Source organism: Fistularia commersonii, chromosome 20 (assembly GCF_037954325.1).
Source record: "Fistularia commersonii isolate RoL2024-O1a breed Wild chromosome 20, RoL_Fcom_v1.0, whole genome shotgun sequence".
NCBI lineage: Eukaryota > Metazoa > Chordata > Actinopteri > Syngnathiformes > Fistulariidae > Fistularia > Fistularia commersonii.
Genome location: NC_141303.1, coordinates 6,116,182 through 6,134,338, shown reverse-complemented (window position 1 = coordinate 6,134,338; position 18,157 = coordinate 6,116,182). Strand labels below are relative to the sequence as shown.

General features: G+C 38.7%; 2 protein-coding genes across 2 annotated transcripts; both read right to left on the bottom strand.

Moving 5' to 3' along the window:
• Positions 1-1,169: 1,169 nt before the first annotated feature.
• Positions 1,170-8,475, bottom strand: fam167ab (family with sequence similarity 167 member Ab). Its single transcript, XM_086167220.1, has 3 exons — positions 8,345-8,475; positions 3,449-3,976; positions 1,170-1,887 (listed from the first exon to the last, which is right to left on the bottom strand). Exons 2-3 carry the CDS (start codon positions 3,833-3,835, stop codon positions 1,624-1,626), a joined length of 651 nt encoding a protein of 216 aa, XP_086023346.1. The 5' UTR covers positions 3,836-3,976; positions 8,345-8,475; the 3' UTR covers positions 1,170-1,623.
• Positions 8,476-9,015: 540 nt separating this feature from the next.
• On the bottom strand, positions 9,016-14,992 carry lca5 (lebercilin LCA5). Its single transcript, XM_086166957.1, has 9 exons — positions 14,051-14,992; positions 12,896-13,305; positions 12,509-12,744; positions 12,121-12,426; positions 11,331-11,468; positions 11,132-11,228; positions 10,824-10,960; positions 10,541-10,730; positions 9,016-10,444 (listed from the first exon to the last, which is right to left on the bottom strand). Exons 2-9 carry the CDS (start codon positions 13,284-13,286, stop codon positions 9,555-9,557), a joined length of 2,385 nt encoding a protein of 794 aa, XP_086023083.1. The 5' UTR covers positions 13,287-13,305; positions 14,051-14,992; the 3' UTR covers positions 9,016-9,554.
• Positions 14,993-18,157: the final 3,165 nt, after the last annotated feature.

The window sequence follows — 18,157 nt, the reverse complement described above, 5'->3', positions numbered from 1 at the left end:
AGTTCTTTGTGCATCGATTAAAGGCTCATTTCCTATCCTGGTGTTTTTTCACACAACAGAAACAACCAACGTTTAATTGTGCATTTAGTCTCTTGGTGGCTTATTTATTATTTCCGGTGCATTAGTTAAAAAATAAATAAATAATCTACACGTGGTGTTACACAGGGAATGAGAGAGACATGGGCTTTGTCTTTGTTAGGCAATCATATTCAAATCTATTTTGGCCGAAGTGGGCAATATTGTAATTTTTGTCACTATCATTCCAGCAATTATTGTTGTAGCAAAGATTCAAAGCTAGAGGTGTACATGTAAGAACTTAAAGATGGTATTGTCTTATTATATCTCTTTCACATGTATCTACACTCACATCATGTACTCTTAGAGCTTAAATTGTAGATCTAATGTCTTGTTTTGGGGAGAAGTAAGTCAAGATATCACGTAACGATATGCCATTAAACCAGGAGAACATGATAATTCAATGTTTGTTTATACTGCAATTCTTCTTTGAAGCGGGCAACAGAATGAAATACCCACATAGTTACTCTTTGGAATGGATTCTACAATTACAGCACAAAAGTAGGAAACTTCAACTGATGGGTCAAGAATGTGCAAGACATGTTTACTTAGAGGGAGTAAATTTGACCATGATAATTGGCTGGGGAGGCACTGGTCTGTTTACCATCCTGCGTATGATAATGACAAAAATATAGATACACTTCTCTTTGTGTGCAGTGGGACTCCAGAAAGCTGTCCCTCTGCTCTTCTAGGATATTGTTAGCCAAGTTCTGCCATCAAATATTTATTTTTCACGCAGGTAAATCCCTTCCCTGACAAAAAGTGATTTTTGAATCTTAGTCAACAGGGTGTTCACTGGTTGCAAGAAACATTTGAGACAGTGTTTCCTAACAAAAAATAGATTCTAACAATGCAGAAGTGACATCATGATAGTGTGATCATAGTGATAGGAATACGTCTTCTTTGCTGTTTCCAAGGCGACAAATGGCTTCTTTTGCTGTCATGTGATTGACTGATTCCTGACATGTAATGATATGTCTGTATGAGTTTCTGAGTTGTTGTAATCTGAATTTCTTTATCTCTCAGAGAGGTAGGATGTTGATACAAAAACCTACCATTCCTTGTGGAAAAATGACAAATAATGGGAATTTTCCAAAGTTGGTATGGTTTTATTTGGCAAATACCAGTGGACTTTATCAAATGCTGAACTTTGACAATCATTCAAAGGAAACGTAGTTATACTCTAAAACTGATTTGAGGTTGTATTTTTTTTCAAAGTCCAAAATCAGCTGTGATTTTAAGTCACATACAAATAGGCTGTATATTGCATAGCTGCCATATCCAGTTAAGTAGCAGAAAAAATAAGAGGGAAAATGCTTCTTAAAGTCAATGTCCACCTAAATAACATACATTATGTCTGATTATAATAAAACAGGGTTTTAGTCTTCATTTAATCCTCATAACAGTGTGGTCAAGTCAAGCCCTAAAGGCACAAAGTTTTTCAACACAATCTAAAATGTGCCCTTGCTTGTATTTTTGCCTTGGAACGAGACTTTTTTACAACTGTTTCATATTCATGACACCAACCCTGAAGCGCTTTAATCGCGGTTAGCAGAGCGAGAAGCGGCGAGAGTTAATGTTCATTTTGGTTACGCCAATGAGTCTCAGGGGGGCCGAGAGGCCGAGGCCCGGAGTGACCGGGCATTCGCACAGCAGGTCCGACAGCTCGTCCCTCTCCTCCAGGCCAAAGGTGGCGTCATTGAGCATCCTGCGATGTAGATGGCACGTCTGCTCGATCTTCAGCTTGTTGATGTCGTTTCGCAGACGCATGAGCTGCCGTGCCAGTTGTTGGTCTTGTAGGCGCATATCCATCTGCAACAGGGTGATAATGCCAAAGTTGGAGAGCAAAATTGCAATGAAACAATTAAACTTACAACTAAAGTGATAGATGGAATTACCTGGGCTACAATACTACAAATCGGTGTAAGAGGTTATACTGGAGGTGAGGCCCCTGGGTCTGTAACAACCTACTTATCCTGTCAGGGAGGGATTCACATGCACTTGATGTGCACGCAGATGTCAGGCAATACAAATGAGGACAAAGAAGTTCCTGTTGCATCACAGAGAGGGACTGAGTCTTCATTCTCTGCTAGGATTGTCATCTCGCATCTTACCGTGAGAAATATAGAAATACAGTAAAAGCCTTTTATTTTCTGCTAAATTATCTTTTTTCAAGGTAAGTGACCATTAAGTTAAGCAAATATACAACAGAACAAAAAGTAATGGTCACAAAAGTGACACTCCAACTCTCACTTTCAAAACACCCACGTAAAGTTGTTCCGTTGTCAACACAGTGGTTGTACATAGTTACTTAATATATGACATGTCAAATGAGTAACTCTACCCCGGGCGACATGTTGGAAGTCCCACAGAAATAGTAACATTTAGTCCCACAAATTTGGAAAATGTTTCTTTAATATCTTTAAAAGCTCCTTGATCCTCATACAAAGACTTGGGGGACAAGATTTCACTCCATTCTTTGACTCCTTCCATGACTGAAGGCTGAACAGTTCTTTTTTAAAGAACTGGTGTTTTGGGTGGAGATTAGAGTTTTAACCAGGCTGTTTAAAGGAAAATAGCTGAAAAAAATCTAAATGACCTTTTTCAATTCTGGAAAACAATCACACAAAGTTAATTTTGAATGAATTCCATGATGTAATGATTAGAGCAATTTATATTTTGATTCTAAGAATTAACAACATTTCCCTTCCCTGTCAAACTGTAGATGGGAACATTATTATGAAAAGATATGTTTTGAAATATGACAGAAATGTCAATGATAGCTCTCAGGTTGATTCATACAACTGTTTGCGTGATTGATAATGGCCTAAATGATTTGTTTACTACAGCTCGCCGGTGTTTAAATGACAAAAGTCTAAAAAGTAAACTCTCAGTGGGACATCTACAAACAAGTTTCTGGGCATCAACTCGCTCAACATGATCTCATTCATTGCACACTCGTTTGTGTGCAAATGCCTGTGCAAAGATCACAACTATTTCTCTTGTCCACTGTCTTTGTGCAGAAAAAGAAAAAAAAAAATTAGGCTGCATGGTCCAGTGTGTGACTATGAGTGCATCTCTGCCGGTGCCTCTTTGCGTGCTCAGTCCAAGCTGGTGATGCGTGGACGAATGCGCGGTGTAATTGAGCAAAGAAAAGATGATTACACTCTCAGAACCTGTGAGTAAATGACGTCGCCATCGCCTGGACACCTTCCCAAAAATGTATAAAGGAGTCTTCTCACATTATCTCAATTATTGCATAGCTTTTGCATTAAGAACGGCAAATAGGTACTTCTTCCTACAGTAAATACCTGAATTTAGGTCATTTTGGAGTAATGTGTCATGTAATGTGTAAAATCAGGAAGAGTCTCACCAACTCACTCCGTAGCCAGTTGAGAGCCTCGTCAATATTCCTGAATCCCTTGGATACACCTGAAGGCAACTGACACCTGAACACATCAGAACGGACCACAGTTTGTTCGGGCGCCACTCGTTCGCTTCCAGGCTTCAATTGGATGGGATCTTTTCCGGCTCCTGGTTTTTCCATCTCCACACGGGCTTTCCATTCCAAGTATGATGGCCTCCTGGTCTCAAGCCTTAATTTTTCCGTCAGCGCCTTTAGGTTCTTGAGGTGGTCATCTGAAGGAAAATCCCCATCCAGGCCACAACACGCTTCCTCTGTGACGACGGCCTGGTCCACTGTGGCCTGAGGGGTGGAAGCTCCATCCATCATTGAAAAGCCCTTCAGTAAAGTTCTCATAAAAATTCAAATTAAGAGCGTGGTTTCAGCCGTGGTTTCCTTTGTCGCTACTGCTGAACATGGTATTCTTTCTTTCTGAGATCCTCTCAGCACTTTCAGTTGTCAAAGGATCCTTGGACTCTCCATTGGTCCATGGGGGAGCTGGAGAGGAGAGATTATTTCAGTTATGTAACATTAAATTGAGACCATATGTGTGTATACATATACAGTATGCAAATACAGATAGATAGGGAGGGAGAGAGAGTATTCATTTTAGAATGTGCGTCTGCATATGAATCAGCAATCTTGTCAAATTTATGGCGATTTAGTGTGTCTGTGAGTTTGTGTGTATGCGCATACAGTTACACATGAGTCTAAATGTGAAAATCTGCAACCACCTTGGTATGTAAAATAACCATAACAGGTTAGAATAAGCTTCTCAAAGTTCTCTCAGAAGAGTCCCTAATTCTGTGACCTGATGCGCAGTAGGTTGCTCGGTTAGCCGCTTGCAGATCAAATAAAAGGAGAGAACAGAAAACACCACCAGGATGTGCCATTTAACATGGACATGTTTCCACAGCAACAGAGTTGCTATAAATGAATCAGCAATTTTCCACCTCCAGTCTCGTTCCTTTCGACAACCTGAAGTGACAGCCTGATGCCAGAAGGAAGGCGGATTGGTACTTTTGCTCTTTTGCAGCAAACTGAAACCAAATGCGACGTTCATCCCGTCACATTATGGGAATTTTAATAATGCTACCCAATATTAATATTTTCGCATCTGTTTGATTTTTTTTTTATCCTGTTCATGTTGGTGCATCTTCAGTCTCTTATTAGTTATTAGAATCCCGATATAATCGTTTTAACTCTTAATGTATTAATTTATTTCATCAACACTGTCCATAATGGCGTATCTTTATCAGCGTGTGCATGTTCGTGTGTATGTGCACATGTAAAGTCACTGCCACTTCATTTGCACTGAAATTGCACTCATCCTTGCACCTTGCACACCAAGCTGCGATCAAACGTCTTATTGCACCGTATTCCACTCACTGTTCTATTGCAATGTTCACATTCATATCTCTAATCATATTTAGAACAATGTTTACACTTTTCTACCAGCACATATCCCAATGCACTGTGGGCAGCAAAATAGGAATATCACTGTACAGGGAAACTCATTTCTACACTGTACATGTGACACACACTTTGAATCTTTGTGCGCATGCGTATGCCGGTGCATAGGAGGGCTGTTTGTAGGCTGATTGATTTATTCGTTTTTTGGTAGATTTATTTATTTATTTATTTGGTAGAGTTAATTGATTCATATTTTTAGTAAAAATTAAGCATTATATTTCACCACGTCATCTTAGGGGATGAAACACTGTGGACCTTTTTAACAACATTTCTGTTATTGAATTCTGTTGTACATCATTTATTTAGCCCTTTTAACAGCAAATATATTATCCTTCAACATTTACATTTACTCCTTTTATCTTTAGGTTGCATATGATATATCCCTCCATGTATCATTGAATCTACCATACAACTACTATACATTTATGATTCATGTGTTTATAAGCATTTCCTGCAATGAGGCTTTAGCCACAAAGAAACTGGGGCCGGTCTGTTCAGGGTTCCAGTGTTCTCCCCATGTCTGAGTGGGTCCTCTCAGGGTTCTCTGGTTTCCTCCCACAGTCTAAAACCACAAAGAGGAACTAAAGACTCTCACTTGTTCGTTGCTGTTGAGAAACAGATTGAAGCGTTGGCCTGTATGTCACTACCTGTTTCCCTGTGATTGACATGTTACCAATTCAGGTTAAACTCAACCTCTCACCCGATGAGAGCTGGTATTGGCTCAAGAGTCTGGACTCTAGACCAGGGGTGTCAAACTCATTTTCACTGAGGGCCACATCAGCATAAAAGTTGCCCTCAAAGGGCCACCTGTAATGGTAACAGTATAAATGTAACTATTCTTTAATGTTAAATAACTCATTCAAGTCCAAAATGTCACATATGCATTCCCATCTTTCTTAGAACAACCTTCCATCTGCATCAACTTTTCCCTTCCTTGACATTTATTTCTCAATTCAACTTGTTGAAAATGGCGTCTTGATCAATGGCGTCACTTCACGGGTAACGTGATCGGCATGAATTGTTGGAAATGTAGTTTATGCTCAATGCACGCATTTGACTTATTTATTTTAAGACAATCAGACTTTTTAAGACGTTTTCCGCGGGCCATATAAAATGACGTGGCGGGCCACATTTGGCCCGCGGGCCTTGAGTTTGACGCATGTGCTGTAGACCGTCCCCAGCCACCTTCTCTGCAGGATAAACAATATAGATCATGGAGTAATTGTATTTTCTCCACTCTTGTTATAATACCACTACAAAAAAATAAATAAAATGAAGACTTTCCCAAATCATACTCTATATTGAATAGTTAATTTACACCCCAAAATATATTTGTTGTCAGTTTTGAGCAACTAAGAGATGAACCATATATGTGCTGAAGCATTTTAAATGATGAAGTTACAGCACCACAGTAACAGTAGAGGCTGCAGATCATTCTGCTCAGTGTCCTCTGGCAAAGTTCTCAGTCAATAAGTGGTTTGTGCTCAGTTATGCCATAATAGGCACAGCAGACCCGCATTGAAGCCATTATCCCAGTATCTAATGATAGGCTTTGCTTTTTTTTTTTTGCAAAGTAGAACAGCCCTCGGACTGGCCAGAGTTGCTGACTTAGGAATGCTTGAGAAAGGATTCTGAGGGAAGGGATCAGTGTGCCTCTAGAGACCAAATGGTTACAGGAGACCATAAAAGGAGGAAAATCCATGCCCACATGCATTTTTAAAGACCTTGTATTATGTTTGCATGTTGGTACAGTAAGTTGGCGGTTTATAGAGAGGAAGGACTGCAAATCTGACATGTTTTGAGAGTAACAATGCAGCATGTACTATGAACCAATGATAAAATATTGTGAATATATTAAATATTAAACCCAAACCTGAAAAAGATATCTTGATTAGAATCGCATTGGATTATATTATTGATATCTATATGTTAAAGCACAGAAATGGCGAAATTGATATAAAGGCATTTAATTTTGACATTTAATGCATAAAAGACATGTTATGAATGTGGGTTGTAAAATTATATTACATATCAATCAAATTTAACATGACCAAATGTTTTTAGCCTTGATATATGTGTAAATAATGTCCAAGCATAGCACAACATGATACAGCATGTTACATGATACAACAAACATCCACACCCGAATTGACTGATTTGCATCGCAAATTAAAACCAAGTCATCATTACAATCCAATGTTGATTGGATGTTGCTCTCCGTATCAAAAACCAACAATTTATCAAATGTAAAATATGATGAAGCTTTACACTGCTTGAACGTCTTTAGATGAAGAACTCTAGACTTTCAGCTTTTACTTAATTATTGAGAGCAACAGCCGATGGATCAGGCAACAGTTTGAAAAACCTGTGCCAGGTGTGTAACCGGAGAAATTAAGACACTGACACTCTCCAATTTTAAGGAAGTATCACTTATTACATTCACTTCTTTATGCCGTGAACCTGGTTTACCGCTTTCATCAGGAAAATGTGTCTACATCAGAAAACTGAGAAATCTTAAATGAGATGTTAAAATTTAAATTTGACTTAATGTATTGCGCCAGTGCTCGTAAGAATCACTGCCAAATGAGCTATTTTAACATAGCATTTATGAAATCTTGAATTCTGACTTATATTGACTGATTGATTTATTGATTCATTCATCAGTCTTCTGTTTTTTTTGGACTGAGAGAAGAAACCTCTGTCTGAAGGAAACCCAGACAGAGGGAGAAAAAGGAAAATTACACTCTATTGGAATATAAAAATAATAATAGTGACATGTCTTGTTTTAATAGTGTTCCACAGCTACAGCCAGAACCAGAGAAAGTACAAATTATAACCCATATTTGAGGTTGGTATCAACAGCCCTTTAACACGCTCAGAAAGGTGTGAAGAATATGAATGTAATTTGCAACGACAAATACACCAACTATCAGAAACATCACAAAGAAATGCACGAATTATTATCAGTATTGCCACCAACAAACAATTATTTATCCTGAAGATTTTTTTCATATATTTTTGATGATATAAAATCTGGTTTGGATTTTGGTTTAGACAAAGCCGTCGTTGTAAGAGGTGTTACTTTGGGCTCTGGATAATCGTGACACCGTTTCTCACGATTTTCCACGTTAAATGGATTAACGGGGAAATAATTAGCCGACTTAGTTTCAGATGAATGAAGGAGCTGCCAGTAGAACCGGTTCCAGGGGGTCACAATCTACCACCGTTTTTTTTTTTATTGATTTTGCTGCTATCGAAGAAGCGTTTTTTTTTCGCTGCAGCAATCGTTATCTTTGATTTTGTCAGTATCTTTACATTTACCTATCGATCGAGTATTGATGATTGAGGAGTCACTCAGGCTGACTCCCCTCCGCGCGTCCGCGTCTGCTTTACCTTATCGTGAGTTTTCCCGCTGCGGCGCAACTTGTCTTCTTGCAGGATCTTGAGTAAAGAGCTCCTCCTTCTCTCCAAGCTCTCCAAGCTCCCCTCCTTCTCTTGCTCTTCTCTTCTCAGCCTCGGTCCCCTTGTTTTTGGAGCAGGACTATACCATAGGAGGGGCAGGGAGGGAGGTTGCGTCAGGTCCCGGTTGCTTGGAGACGCCCCAGGAATCCCTCCTCATGAATATTAACATTTGTTTTTTCACTCTTAATATCATTTATTGCCCCCCCTCACCCCCCAACACACACACACACACACACACACTCACACACACACACACACACACACACACACACACACACACACGTAATACATCTGTCCAATAAGTCCAAACTGCAAGCCACATACTGACACCTGAATCAGAGCTGATAAAACAGAATACACCTTTTTTAGACATCGCCTGGGGAATAAATACTAAAGAGAAAATATCAAGTCGGTACCAATTACATTTACAGTGGATTCGCAGTTCAGTTGTTTCGTTTAATGTAAAAAAAAAAGAGAAATACAAATAAATATAAATGGATTTTGAAGATCCTGTCTTCCCTTCAATGCAGTTTCAGCTTAAGGCTTCATAGTCAAAGTCAATTTGTGGTAATGAAACTGACAGAAGAGGGGTGTCAAAAACATCATGGAATCACGTACCTTTATATCTTCAAATCAACATTTTTCCGGGAGGGAACTGTATAATATATACACATTTTCAATGCAAAACTACCCTGGCTTTCAACTAACTAGCTTAACACTTCAATAAATGTAATGACTTAACTACAGGGGTATAGACATGTTTCTATGCAGATGCCATAGAAATAGTGCAGATAAGACATTTTCATACAATTAAATCAAATAGCAATAGCTGAATCTTTACTGCTACATTGCCATGGCGTGACTATGTCAAAAGGGATAAAAATGGACAGAATGTAGCGGATATTATTTCTGGAGTTTAGAGCCAGGCCACACATCAGGTTCAAACCAAAATAGTACTCTTGAAGTTACTAGTGCTTTTCATTCTAAAATTCTGAATATAAAAAGGTTAGAAAATTTAAATTATATTACCTATCAAAGGATTAAATATTCCCTGTAATGATACAATTTATCAATCGTGTTTCCACTAAAACAAACCTGAGTGTTACTATATTTGATAAACGCAGCATGTTTAAATAACTTTTCATAAAGCCAGTTCCTCAATGTCTTCATCAAATGAAGTAATAGCACGGATGGCGGGTCTGCTTTCTGTGATGTGCAGGTTGTTTGAGGAGGAAGCGGGAGATGTGGAAGAGGTGACTCTTCTCGAACGTACTCCATTTTTTGTTGGAGGACTGCTGGTGGTTCCCACGTTACTTGAGCCTTTCACAACATCACCTGCAGATGTTACCATAGCACCAAAAAGCTGATGCATGAGACTTGACTTGCGGTGCTTTCCTTCTCCTCTTGTGCTCTCCTTTTCTTTTTCAGTCTGCGCCCTGCTGACACTGAAGACCCCAATTGCTTCTAATGTAGAGTCCTCTCTAGGTGGCGGTGGAGCAAAGCCAGAGGAAGATCTGGGGGCTGGATTTCCAAAAGAAGGCGCGTAGTTTCCAAAAGCCAAGTCATCACTGGATATTTGGGGTTTCAGCGTTCGTCTCCCCATCCCTGTTGAAACTGCCACAGCCTCTAAACCTGGTCTTCTCCGTCCACCTTCCCTGCTTCCAGCACTGCAGGGCAAACTTGCTGACTCCTCTGGTTCAGTGAGTTTAAAAACCGAGTAGTTATCATTGCTCGGCTCAGCAGGATGAGCAGTTGATGGGTCAAAAATACACTTGCTGGAATCAGATGGACCTGACTTAGCAAACACAGGTTTATGGGCTGCCTGATTCTGAATGTCTATTTCACGCATCTTAGCAAGCAGTTGCTCTTTTTTGCGACGTGCTTCCTCGACTGCATGCTGATTGGCAAGAGCCTCCTGGTTCCAGCGCTCAACCTCCTCCTGTACATGGCCACTCTTGCTGTTCTTGTCCTCGCTTTGATTTAATAAGGAACTTGTCCCCGTTCTGTTTTCCTCCTTTTCTTTGTCAAGGCCTGTGCAAAAGGTGCAACAGATTAAAGTAGAAGCACCTGCCATCCCATTATTTTTCATTACTCTAAAATACTGTATGCATTATTTGCTTGTCTCACCATCTCTGGGTCCCTTTTGCATCCCTTCAAGCCCTTTCACATCTTGACTGAGTTGTAGTTCCTGCTCCCTGTTTTGATCGTTTTCTCTCACCAAATCCTCCCTGTCTTGTTGGTTCTCACTCGTCCTCTGAAGCACCGAGTTTTGAGATGTTCCTGCCATCTCTGCAGGCCTCTCCATTTTGTTGAGCTCCTAAAGATGGAATTGAGAGACAACAGAGAATTTCAGCATAAACAAATTACAGCAGACTGACTACTACACTGTAAAATGGAGTGGAGACACTACCTTGAGCGACAGGTATTCATCAGGTGCCAGCACACAGTACTCACTAACATCAGTGACAGCAGGGGGAGGTGTGGGGAAATCCGGACTACTCTTTCTGTCTTCGGTCTGCACAGCCTTGTTACTGCTCCTGCTGAGGACTGAAAAACACGCAGCTATCAGTTTTAATATTACCTGTAAGCATCTGATGTTGATGTTTGCAAATTATCTTATTTATATTCTACAGACAATGAAATGTGCCCCCCACACAAGTATGGTTTCCAATACTCATAGATTTTGTGATCAAAATCAGACAAAATAAAAAGCTTTACGCTTCTGCCTTGAGCTGCTGTCCATATCTTTCTTTGATGAGGGTTTCCCCACGCGGTTGGCATAAATGTTCCAAGTATCGAGCTCTCTCTCCTTTTCCTAGTAAAAATAGAAATGAGCAAGAGTGAGATGACCTGCTATTTGTGAGAAAATGGACGCTGTGTAGTAGCTGGAATGTAAAAACAATGTGTGTATGTGCACCTTGAGTTTGTTCATCATTCGTTGAAGCTCCTCCTGCAGAGTTCTTGTCTCTTCCTGGGCAGTGATTGTCTTCTTTCTCTCAGCAGCAATCTGCCTCTGGTAGCTATTAATGGTCAACTCCATGCTACGCTCCAGTTCCTTCAAACACACAAGTAAATACATACAAATTAGAGCTACAGCCTCCAAAACAAAAGTAAGTTTTGAAGCAAAAATGGCCAATCACTAACTTTAATTTAGTTTAGTCAGTCCTAGTATACAGTTAGGCCAAGAAATATTTGGACAGTGACACAACTTTTGTTATTTTGACAAAAACATATTCAGGATACAATTATATAATAATATGGGCTTAAAGTGCAGACTCTCAGCTGTAATTTAAGCCCAAGAGGCTCACTTTTTTTTTAATATCTTTTGATATTTTTCATTTTAATTTCATCCTTTATTTCTTGCAATACTGAAAAATAATTCTTTCTGTAGGTCAAAAAGACAATTGTTCTTTACTTTCAGATAATTGTTGGGAAGCTCCTTGTTCTTTCAAAGTTGATTTTTAAAAAAGAAAAAACAAAATTTGTATAATTAAAAAGGACATACCTGTCTACATGACATGTCTAAATGCAGATAACAAAAATTTATCAAAATTGAAAAAACTAAACAAGATATTGAATCAATTTTACTACAAGATTATACCATGGATACTTAATAGAGGTTAATCAATATCTCACTTTTACTAGATTTCTAAGCCATTTGTATAAAGGATGAAAGAAATTATCACTGAACTAAATAATATTTTAACCTTTATCTTGCGTTCTGCCTCTTGGACACGTATCCTCTCTTCTTCCAGCTTGCGGCTTAGCTCATCTCTGGTGCCTAACTCTTGCTGGTCCACCAGCTTCTTCATCCTAGCAATAGTGGCCTGACTCCTCTGTCGCTGCTCCTCACTGTCCTTTAGCCGACGCTCGGCTGCACGTTCTCTTTCCTGTGTGCGTCTGAGTCGCTCGCGCAGCACATGGGTCTCATTGTTATGGCGAGAAATCAACTGTGAAATTTCACTTTCAGTGTCATCATAGTGCTGCAGGGCTTTCTCTTGACGCACCTGAAGCTGCAGCATAAGTAGATAGAATTAGACATCAGTGGCCTGCATAAGATGAACCAAAACATTCAAAATAGAGGCTTAGGCCAACCTGTCGAAGAATTCGATTTTCCTTCTGCAGCTCATCAATACGCAGCTGCATCTCCACAAGAGCATTACGCAATTCATTAATCTTAAGCAGGCGTGCTGAGAGCATTCGCTTGGTCACCAGGTCCAGGTCTTTTGGAGGTATGGACTCTTTGCTTTGTGAACGTATCCCTCTGCGAAAATGCTGAGAATGCCCACTTGGACGGTGTGGGCGAGACATACCCCTTCTCCCCACACAGCCTGTCAGGTAAAAAAAAAAATGTTAAAATGATCTTAATCTAAGGAAGGTCTTTAACAGAAGAATAAAGTAGATCTCATACTGCCATCACATGGACATTGAGGCAATGTAAGTGTAATTGGATCATCATCATTTTTTTTTTGATTAACATACCTTTCTTGCTGAGAGGGCTGTGAGAGGATCTCTTTGCACACACCCCTATTTGTGGTGAGGGTGATGGAGTCTGAGACCGGGAGTATGGAGAGAGTGTGCGTTCAGATGGAGACTCGTAGTCATCCGAGTAAAAAGAACCACTACTCCTTCGTGCCTCTCCATCTGACATGTGGTCACGATCAGGATCAGAATTGCAGATTCTGGTTTTTGATCTACTGTCAACACAGCTCTCTTTGTCATCCTCATTCCTGGTCCTATCCTGAGCATTCTTTCTGTGTTTCTGTTTTTTGGTGGATGATGCTCTGGAGTTTGGCTTTGTACTCCTAAGCGATTGCAGACTTTGATCAACATCCCGGTTGTCATCTGGATCAGTTATATTATCAGATTCCATTTTTCAGGAGAACTGTTTTCTGGAATTTATAACAGAACAACAAAAGACACAGCACTCAGCATTAAATATTACATTCCAAGTAACCCTTTAACTTTTAAGGCCTTTAACTTTTAAGACAAACATGCACAAAATGTACAGCAACTGGTTCCCCCAAAATCCCTGGTTGACCTATCTGCACTTGTTGTATTAGAGTGCGATAGGAGGTACATAGAAAATTGTTATGTATTAGGGAGGCCTGATGCAGTATACTTTTATTTAAATACTTTTCGAGAATAAAATTAGGAATTAAAGTTCCGGGAAAGTATATAACATGTTACTTTCTACATCAAAACAGATAGTGAAATCTAGGCAAATGTGGAAAAAAAGATTGCTGAAAAGTAAGACACATAAGAAGATGTATGATGACTATTACTCCCATATCTATATCTGGTTTATAAGACACAGAATACCTACCTGCTACCTATTTTCTTCTCCGCCCCCTAACCACTTGATTCTAAAGAAATGACAGTAACACATAGACATCACCATAAATAGAAAAGGGCATCACTATAGGTCAGGCAGGGGAAAAAAGGTCACTCAGCTTAAGTCGTGACAAACGTGGTTGAGAGACGAGTAATCTTTATTGTGTTAAACTGTAGAGTAACGACACATCTAATTTATGTTTTCTAAAAGAAATGCAGTTTGGGGTGATTGTTGTTTGTTGTACTGTTGTTGTGGGTATACCAGAGTAAACTTAAGTATACTTCATCACTAATAACACTTACCACGTCGATCACGTCTCCATCCTCCCGGTCATCGTCTGTCAAATTGTCACTTTGAAACCTCACTAATCCTACATGTGGCCGATGTCAATGTTGGGAGGATCCAGTTTAGAGAATTCGATTCATCTCTAAATGGTACAAAAAGACAACAGGCGTGCAAAGCTATGTTCGAGCGGTAGTAGCAATAGGAGCTAACCCTGTTACACGAAAAGACTGGATTAAGGCTAAGGGAGGCCGCCTGCTCTTGACAGATGCACTGTTGTCAGACAATCCTGCCAAGCAACGGCAAAAATACAGTGCCCAAAGCCTTTTTATGCACCTTTATAGTCCCTCAGCCAGCATTATCAGAGTGTTTTTGTAATAGACGTTCATAATCGGTAGTCATAGAAACGCGGACAACAAAAGCCTTTTGGCATGCTGACATCAGTAAACATTAGTATATAAGGGGCCCTTGGCAGCTAAATAAACTGAGACTGTCAGTTGTGCTATGCTAGCATAGCAACAAAAAAAATCATCAACAGGTGATAGTTCGACCGTTCGGTGTTTGATTGTAGAATCGTCTAATTGTGCCTTAACGTCTCTGCAAATGCACTTAGCATTTACTTTTCTCACACTAAATTTCACAGCAATTGCGTTACATGTGTAAAATTATCCTCTTTTGTTAGCTACAATGCCCCGACTCCTAGCACACTAGCGTTAACTTTAGCTAACAGCGCTAACGTTTAGAGAGGTGAATGTATGGGAGCCTCTTCTTTTTAATTAGATAGTCACGGCGAGTCATTGGAAAACAAACCGACCTTTTTGAATTAAATATGAAAACGGGCGATGCAGCACAGTCAGTATAACGTTGCCAGACAGTATTTTCCAGCCCACACCTTCAGGTTAGTTCCAACCCGACCGCTGATGCCCTGCCATGGCAACCGCAGTACTTCCTTGCAATGCCACTTTACGGCCAGAACGGCGCTGCAATGCTATTCTATCATGATTCCTTTTACTCTAAAATACCTCAAATTTCTCTCCAGAATAGTGATATTTATGATTTTTTGTGTACCTGTTTTACGTACATAGCATTTACCGAAGCAATTTCTGTGTATTTTTAGTTATACGCATTTTTTTCTCAAATTGAAATTTTGTGTTTATACATGCTGCAAACTCAAGTGCATCTATGTTGGAAAACATAAATACAAATGTACAGTTCCCAGAAATAAGTGTGCGATCACCTACAGATTCATTGAACATATTCTAAACTTAAATCATAATAATCAGGTAATGCATGACCCACTCTATCTGCACTATAGGCTGGATGATGCCCCAAGTGTGTCTCAAAAAAAAAAAATCCACAAATAACAAAATCAAATTAGCAAAATATGTCTATAAAGATAACTATTTGAAAAATGTCAGTTTTGGTCTTGGATATTGATCCTGCAGCTCCAATGCATCCTTATCATTCAAAAAACAATATCTACTTTTAAGTGGGCGTGTAACCTTGATTAGGGTGGCATTACTCACTTAAGCATACTGCCAAGAATTTAGTTTAGGTCCAGGCCAAAAAACATAAAGACAGACAAGACAGAGAGAAAAACAATGCATTCAATAAGGAATTTGTTAGTTCAGAACCATGGACAGTGGCATTTTTCAATACTGTTAAGCAAATGGTGCCTCAGATCCATACTGGTACTTACTTTTACAAATTGAACCCAATTTTGAGATGAGATGATTTAATGATTCATCTTTTATCTATCTCGAGGTACCAGAGTCACAATATGCAAATTCAGAGTCTGGATGTCATCTCACCAATATGATGTTGGTAAAAAAAATTATATAAGACTCAAGTGGGCCAACAAACAAACATCAGGCAGTATGCTGGAGAGTTACTCTTATATTCACAGTTGCTTAGAACTCGAGAGATCAAGAATATGGAGACAGTAGTGACAACTTCCTTTGTAAAAACAAACATGAGGGTGTGCAAGGCCTATCCTGCTAGAGTCAAGGCCGATCCTGCTAGAGTCACTCTCCAAAACTTGTGAGCAGATCAATAATTAGCATGGACAGTAATATCAAAAAAACGTCAACAGAAATATTAGTACTAAATAATATAAAACAAGTGCCAATTGATGTGGCCTATCAGCAGAGGCCAAAACAGGAGACAACAAATGGAAAATTGGAAAGGAGGAACATATTTCTATTTTGATGTTTAATAGAAGTTGGGATCTATTAAGTTTCATTTCCCCAACAAGAGGGAATTTTATCAACATACAATGCAGAACATTTTTGAAGTATCATCACAGCAAACACCTTGTGCAAAAACCCTGATTATCACATCAATACTACATGTAATCATACATGCACATGTAAATACACATGCATATATGTTATATATATTTTTACATACCTTTAACTTTATTTTTATTTATTACTTTTGATCCTTAGTTTTTTAATTTTGTTTCTATTATTCACTATTTCATTCTTTATTTTTGAATAGATTTCTATTTTTATTCTTCTCCACTTTCTGAGCAGAGGCAGAAGCAGAAGCTGCTTTCAAGAAAAAGCCATTTTCCCCTTGAGGTTCAATAAAGTATTCTGATCCTGATTCAGATTGATTTGGGCTGAAGTGTTGCTTCAAATTCATAACATAAAGTACCCATATGAGGCTTTCAGGGATGATGCCAAGATACCTATGACACTATGTGATGTCACATAGTGACATGACTTACCAACTGTGATGCCACAGCTAAGAATTTATGACTTCACATGCCCACATGTAATAATAAGGTAACACATTACCTGAGATTAGACACTGGATTTTGACTCACAGCCAGTGGAAGTCATCTTGTGATTGTAAAATGAAGTATGCAATTCAAAAGAACCAAAAATATGTTGATACCTGAAAATTGTCTCATCTCAGCTACCTTAAGCAATGGAAATATTATTTCAGGATCATAGTGTTACATTGTGTTGGCATAGTTACAGCACATAGATATTATTTTGTGTTTTGTTCACCTAATGAAGAAATGGACAAAAAGGGAGAGTTGGAGAGTGATAAAATATTGGCTTAAAGAAAATATTTTATCATAAATCTATGATAGCATGTAGCAGTATGATAGTATGGGTTCATGTGGTCTGGAATGAACGGTGTTCTAAATTCAGATGAGGTTAGAGAAAACTTGGGACTTTTCCAAGAAAAACCATGAGAACAAGGCATGTGTACTTTCCAGCTTTTTTTGTTTTCAAATGATGTATTCAGATCTTGTTTTCTTACTGACGCATGAAAACTATACAAATCTATCCTATAGCAGCTATAAGACAGAGCTATGAAACGAGCTATATTATAGCTCGTTTCATAAAAAATATGTGCTATATTATAGCTCGTTTCATAGCAGCCACATATGCAGTGTGAACATAGGTAAAATGAATGGCTTTAAATGCCATTCTGATTAATTGAGCCTGCTGGCTCACACATACATTTAAAAAAAAAACACCTGTTATTACAAAAATAGGTTGAGGCACAATATCTGCATATAAACAGCCTCTTTACTTGATTTTATGAAAAGAACGAAAACGAAATAAAAACAAATTTTATATTGCAACATACAAATCAATCTCTATTCGGAAAGTAGGCTTCCACATGTTGCTGTCATATTACTTATATAATCTCATAAAAGGCAGTTTCCCCAATTTTAAAATCCTGATATCGCAGACAGAAAAAAACAGTATAAACCCCATCTGATTGGTTTAACGGTTATTGCATTCGCCAGAAAATAGCTCGCCCATTTAAGCTGCAATATATTATCATAAAAATCATGAAAACATTGGGAGCAAACTCAACATATGCTGGGCATCAAAAATAGGCATTGTAGTCGCATAAAGATTGAAAAAAAAGAAAAAAAGAAAAAGAAAAAAGAAAAAAAAGAGTTTTTTTTTAACATAAACAGTATAAACAAATATACATATGTACAAATAAACATGGCAAGGTTGAATCGAATGTCAATGAAACAACCGAGGATGAGGGAGCAAAGGACATAAAAACATTCGTTCTGTTTGTAATCCGAAGTTAACAGTGTTAAAAGTTTGTGAGAAATATCTAATGCAAGACAAACAAGAAAGTAAAAA

Coding starts and splice junctions, on each gene's coding strand:
- fam167ab (XM_086167220.1), bottom strand. CDS start 3,835: ATGAGAACTTTACTGAAGGGCTTTTCAATGATGGATGGAGCTTCCACC. Junction 1,888..3,448: donor ACTGGCTACGGAGTGAGTTG/GTGAGACTCTTC, acceptor ACCCTGTTGCAG/ATGGATATGCGCCTACAAGA.
- lca5 (XM_086166957.1), bottom strand. CDS start 13,286: ATGGAATCTGATAATATAACTGATCCAGATGACAACCGGGATGTTGAT. Junction 12,745..12,895: donor CAGCCCTCTCAGCAAGAAAG/GTATGTTAATCA, acceptor TTTACCTGACAG/GCTGTGTGGGGAGAAGGGGT. Junction 12,427..12,508: donor AAAATCGAATTCTTCGACAG/GTTGGCCTAAGC, acceptor CTTATGCTGCAG/CTTCAGGTGCGTCAAGAGAA.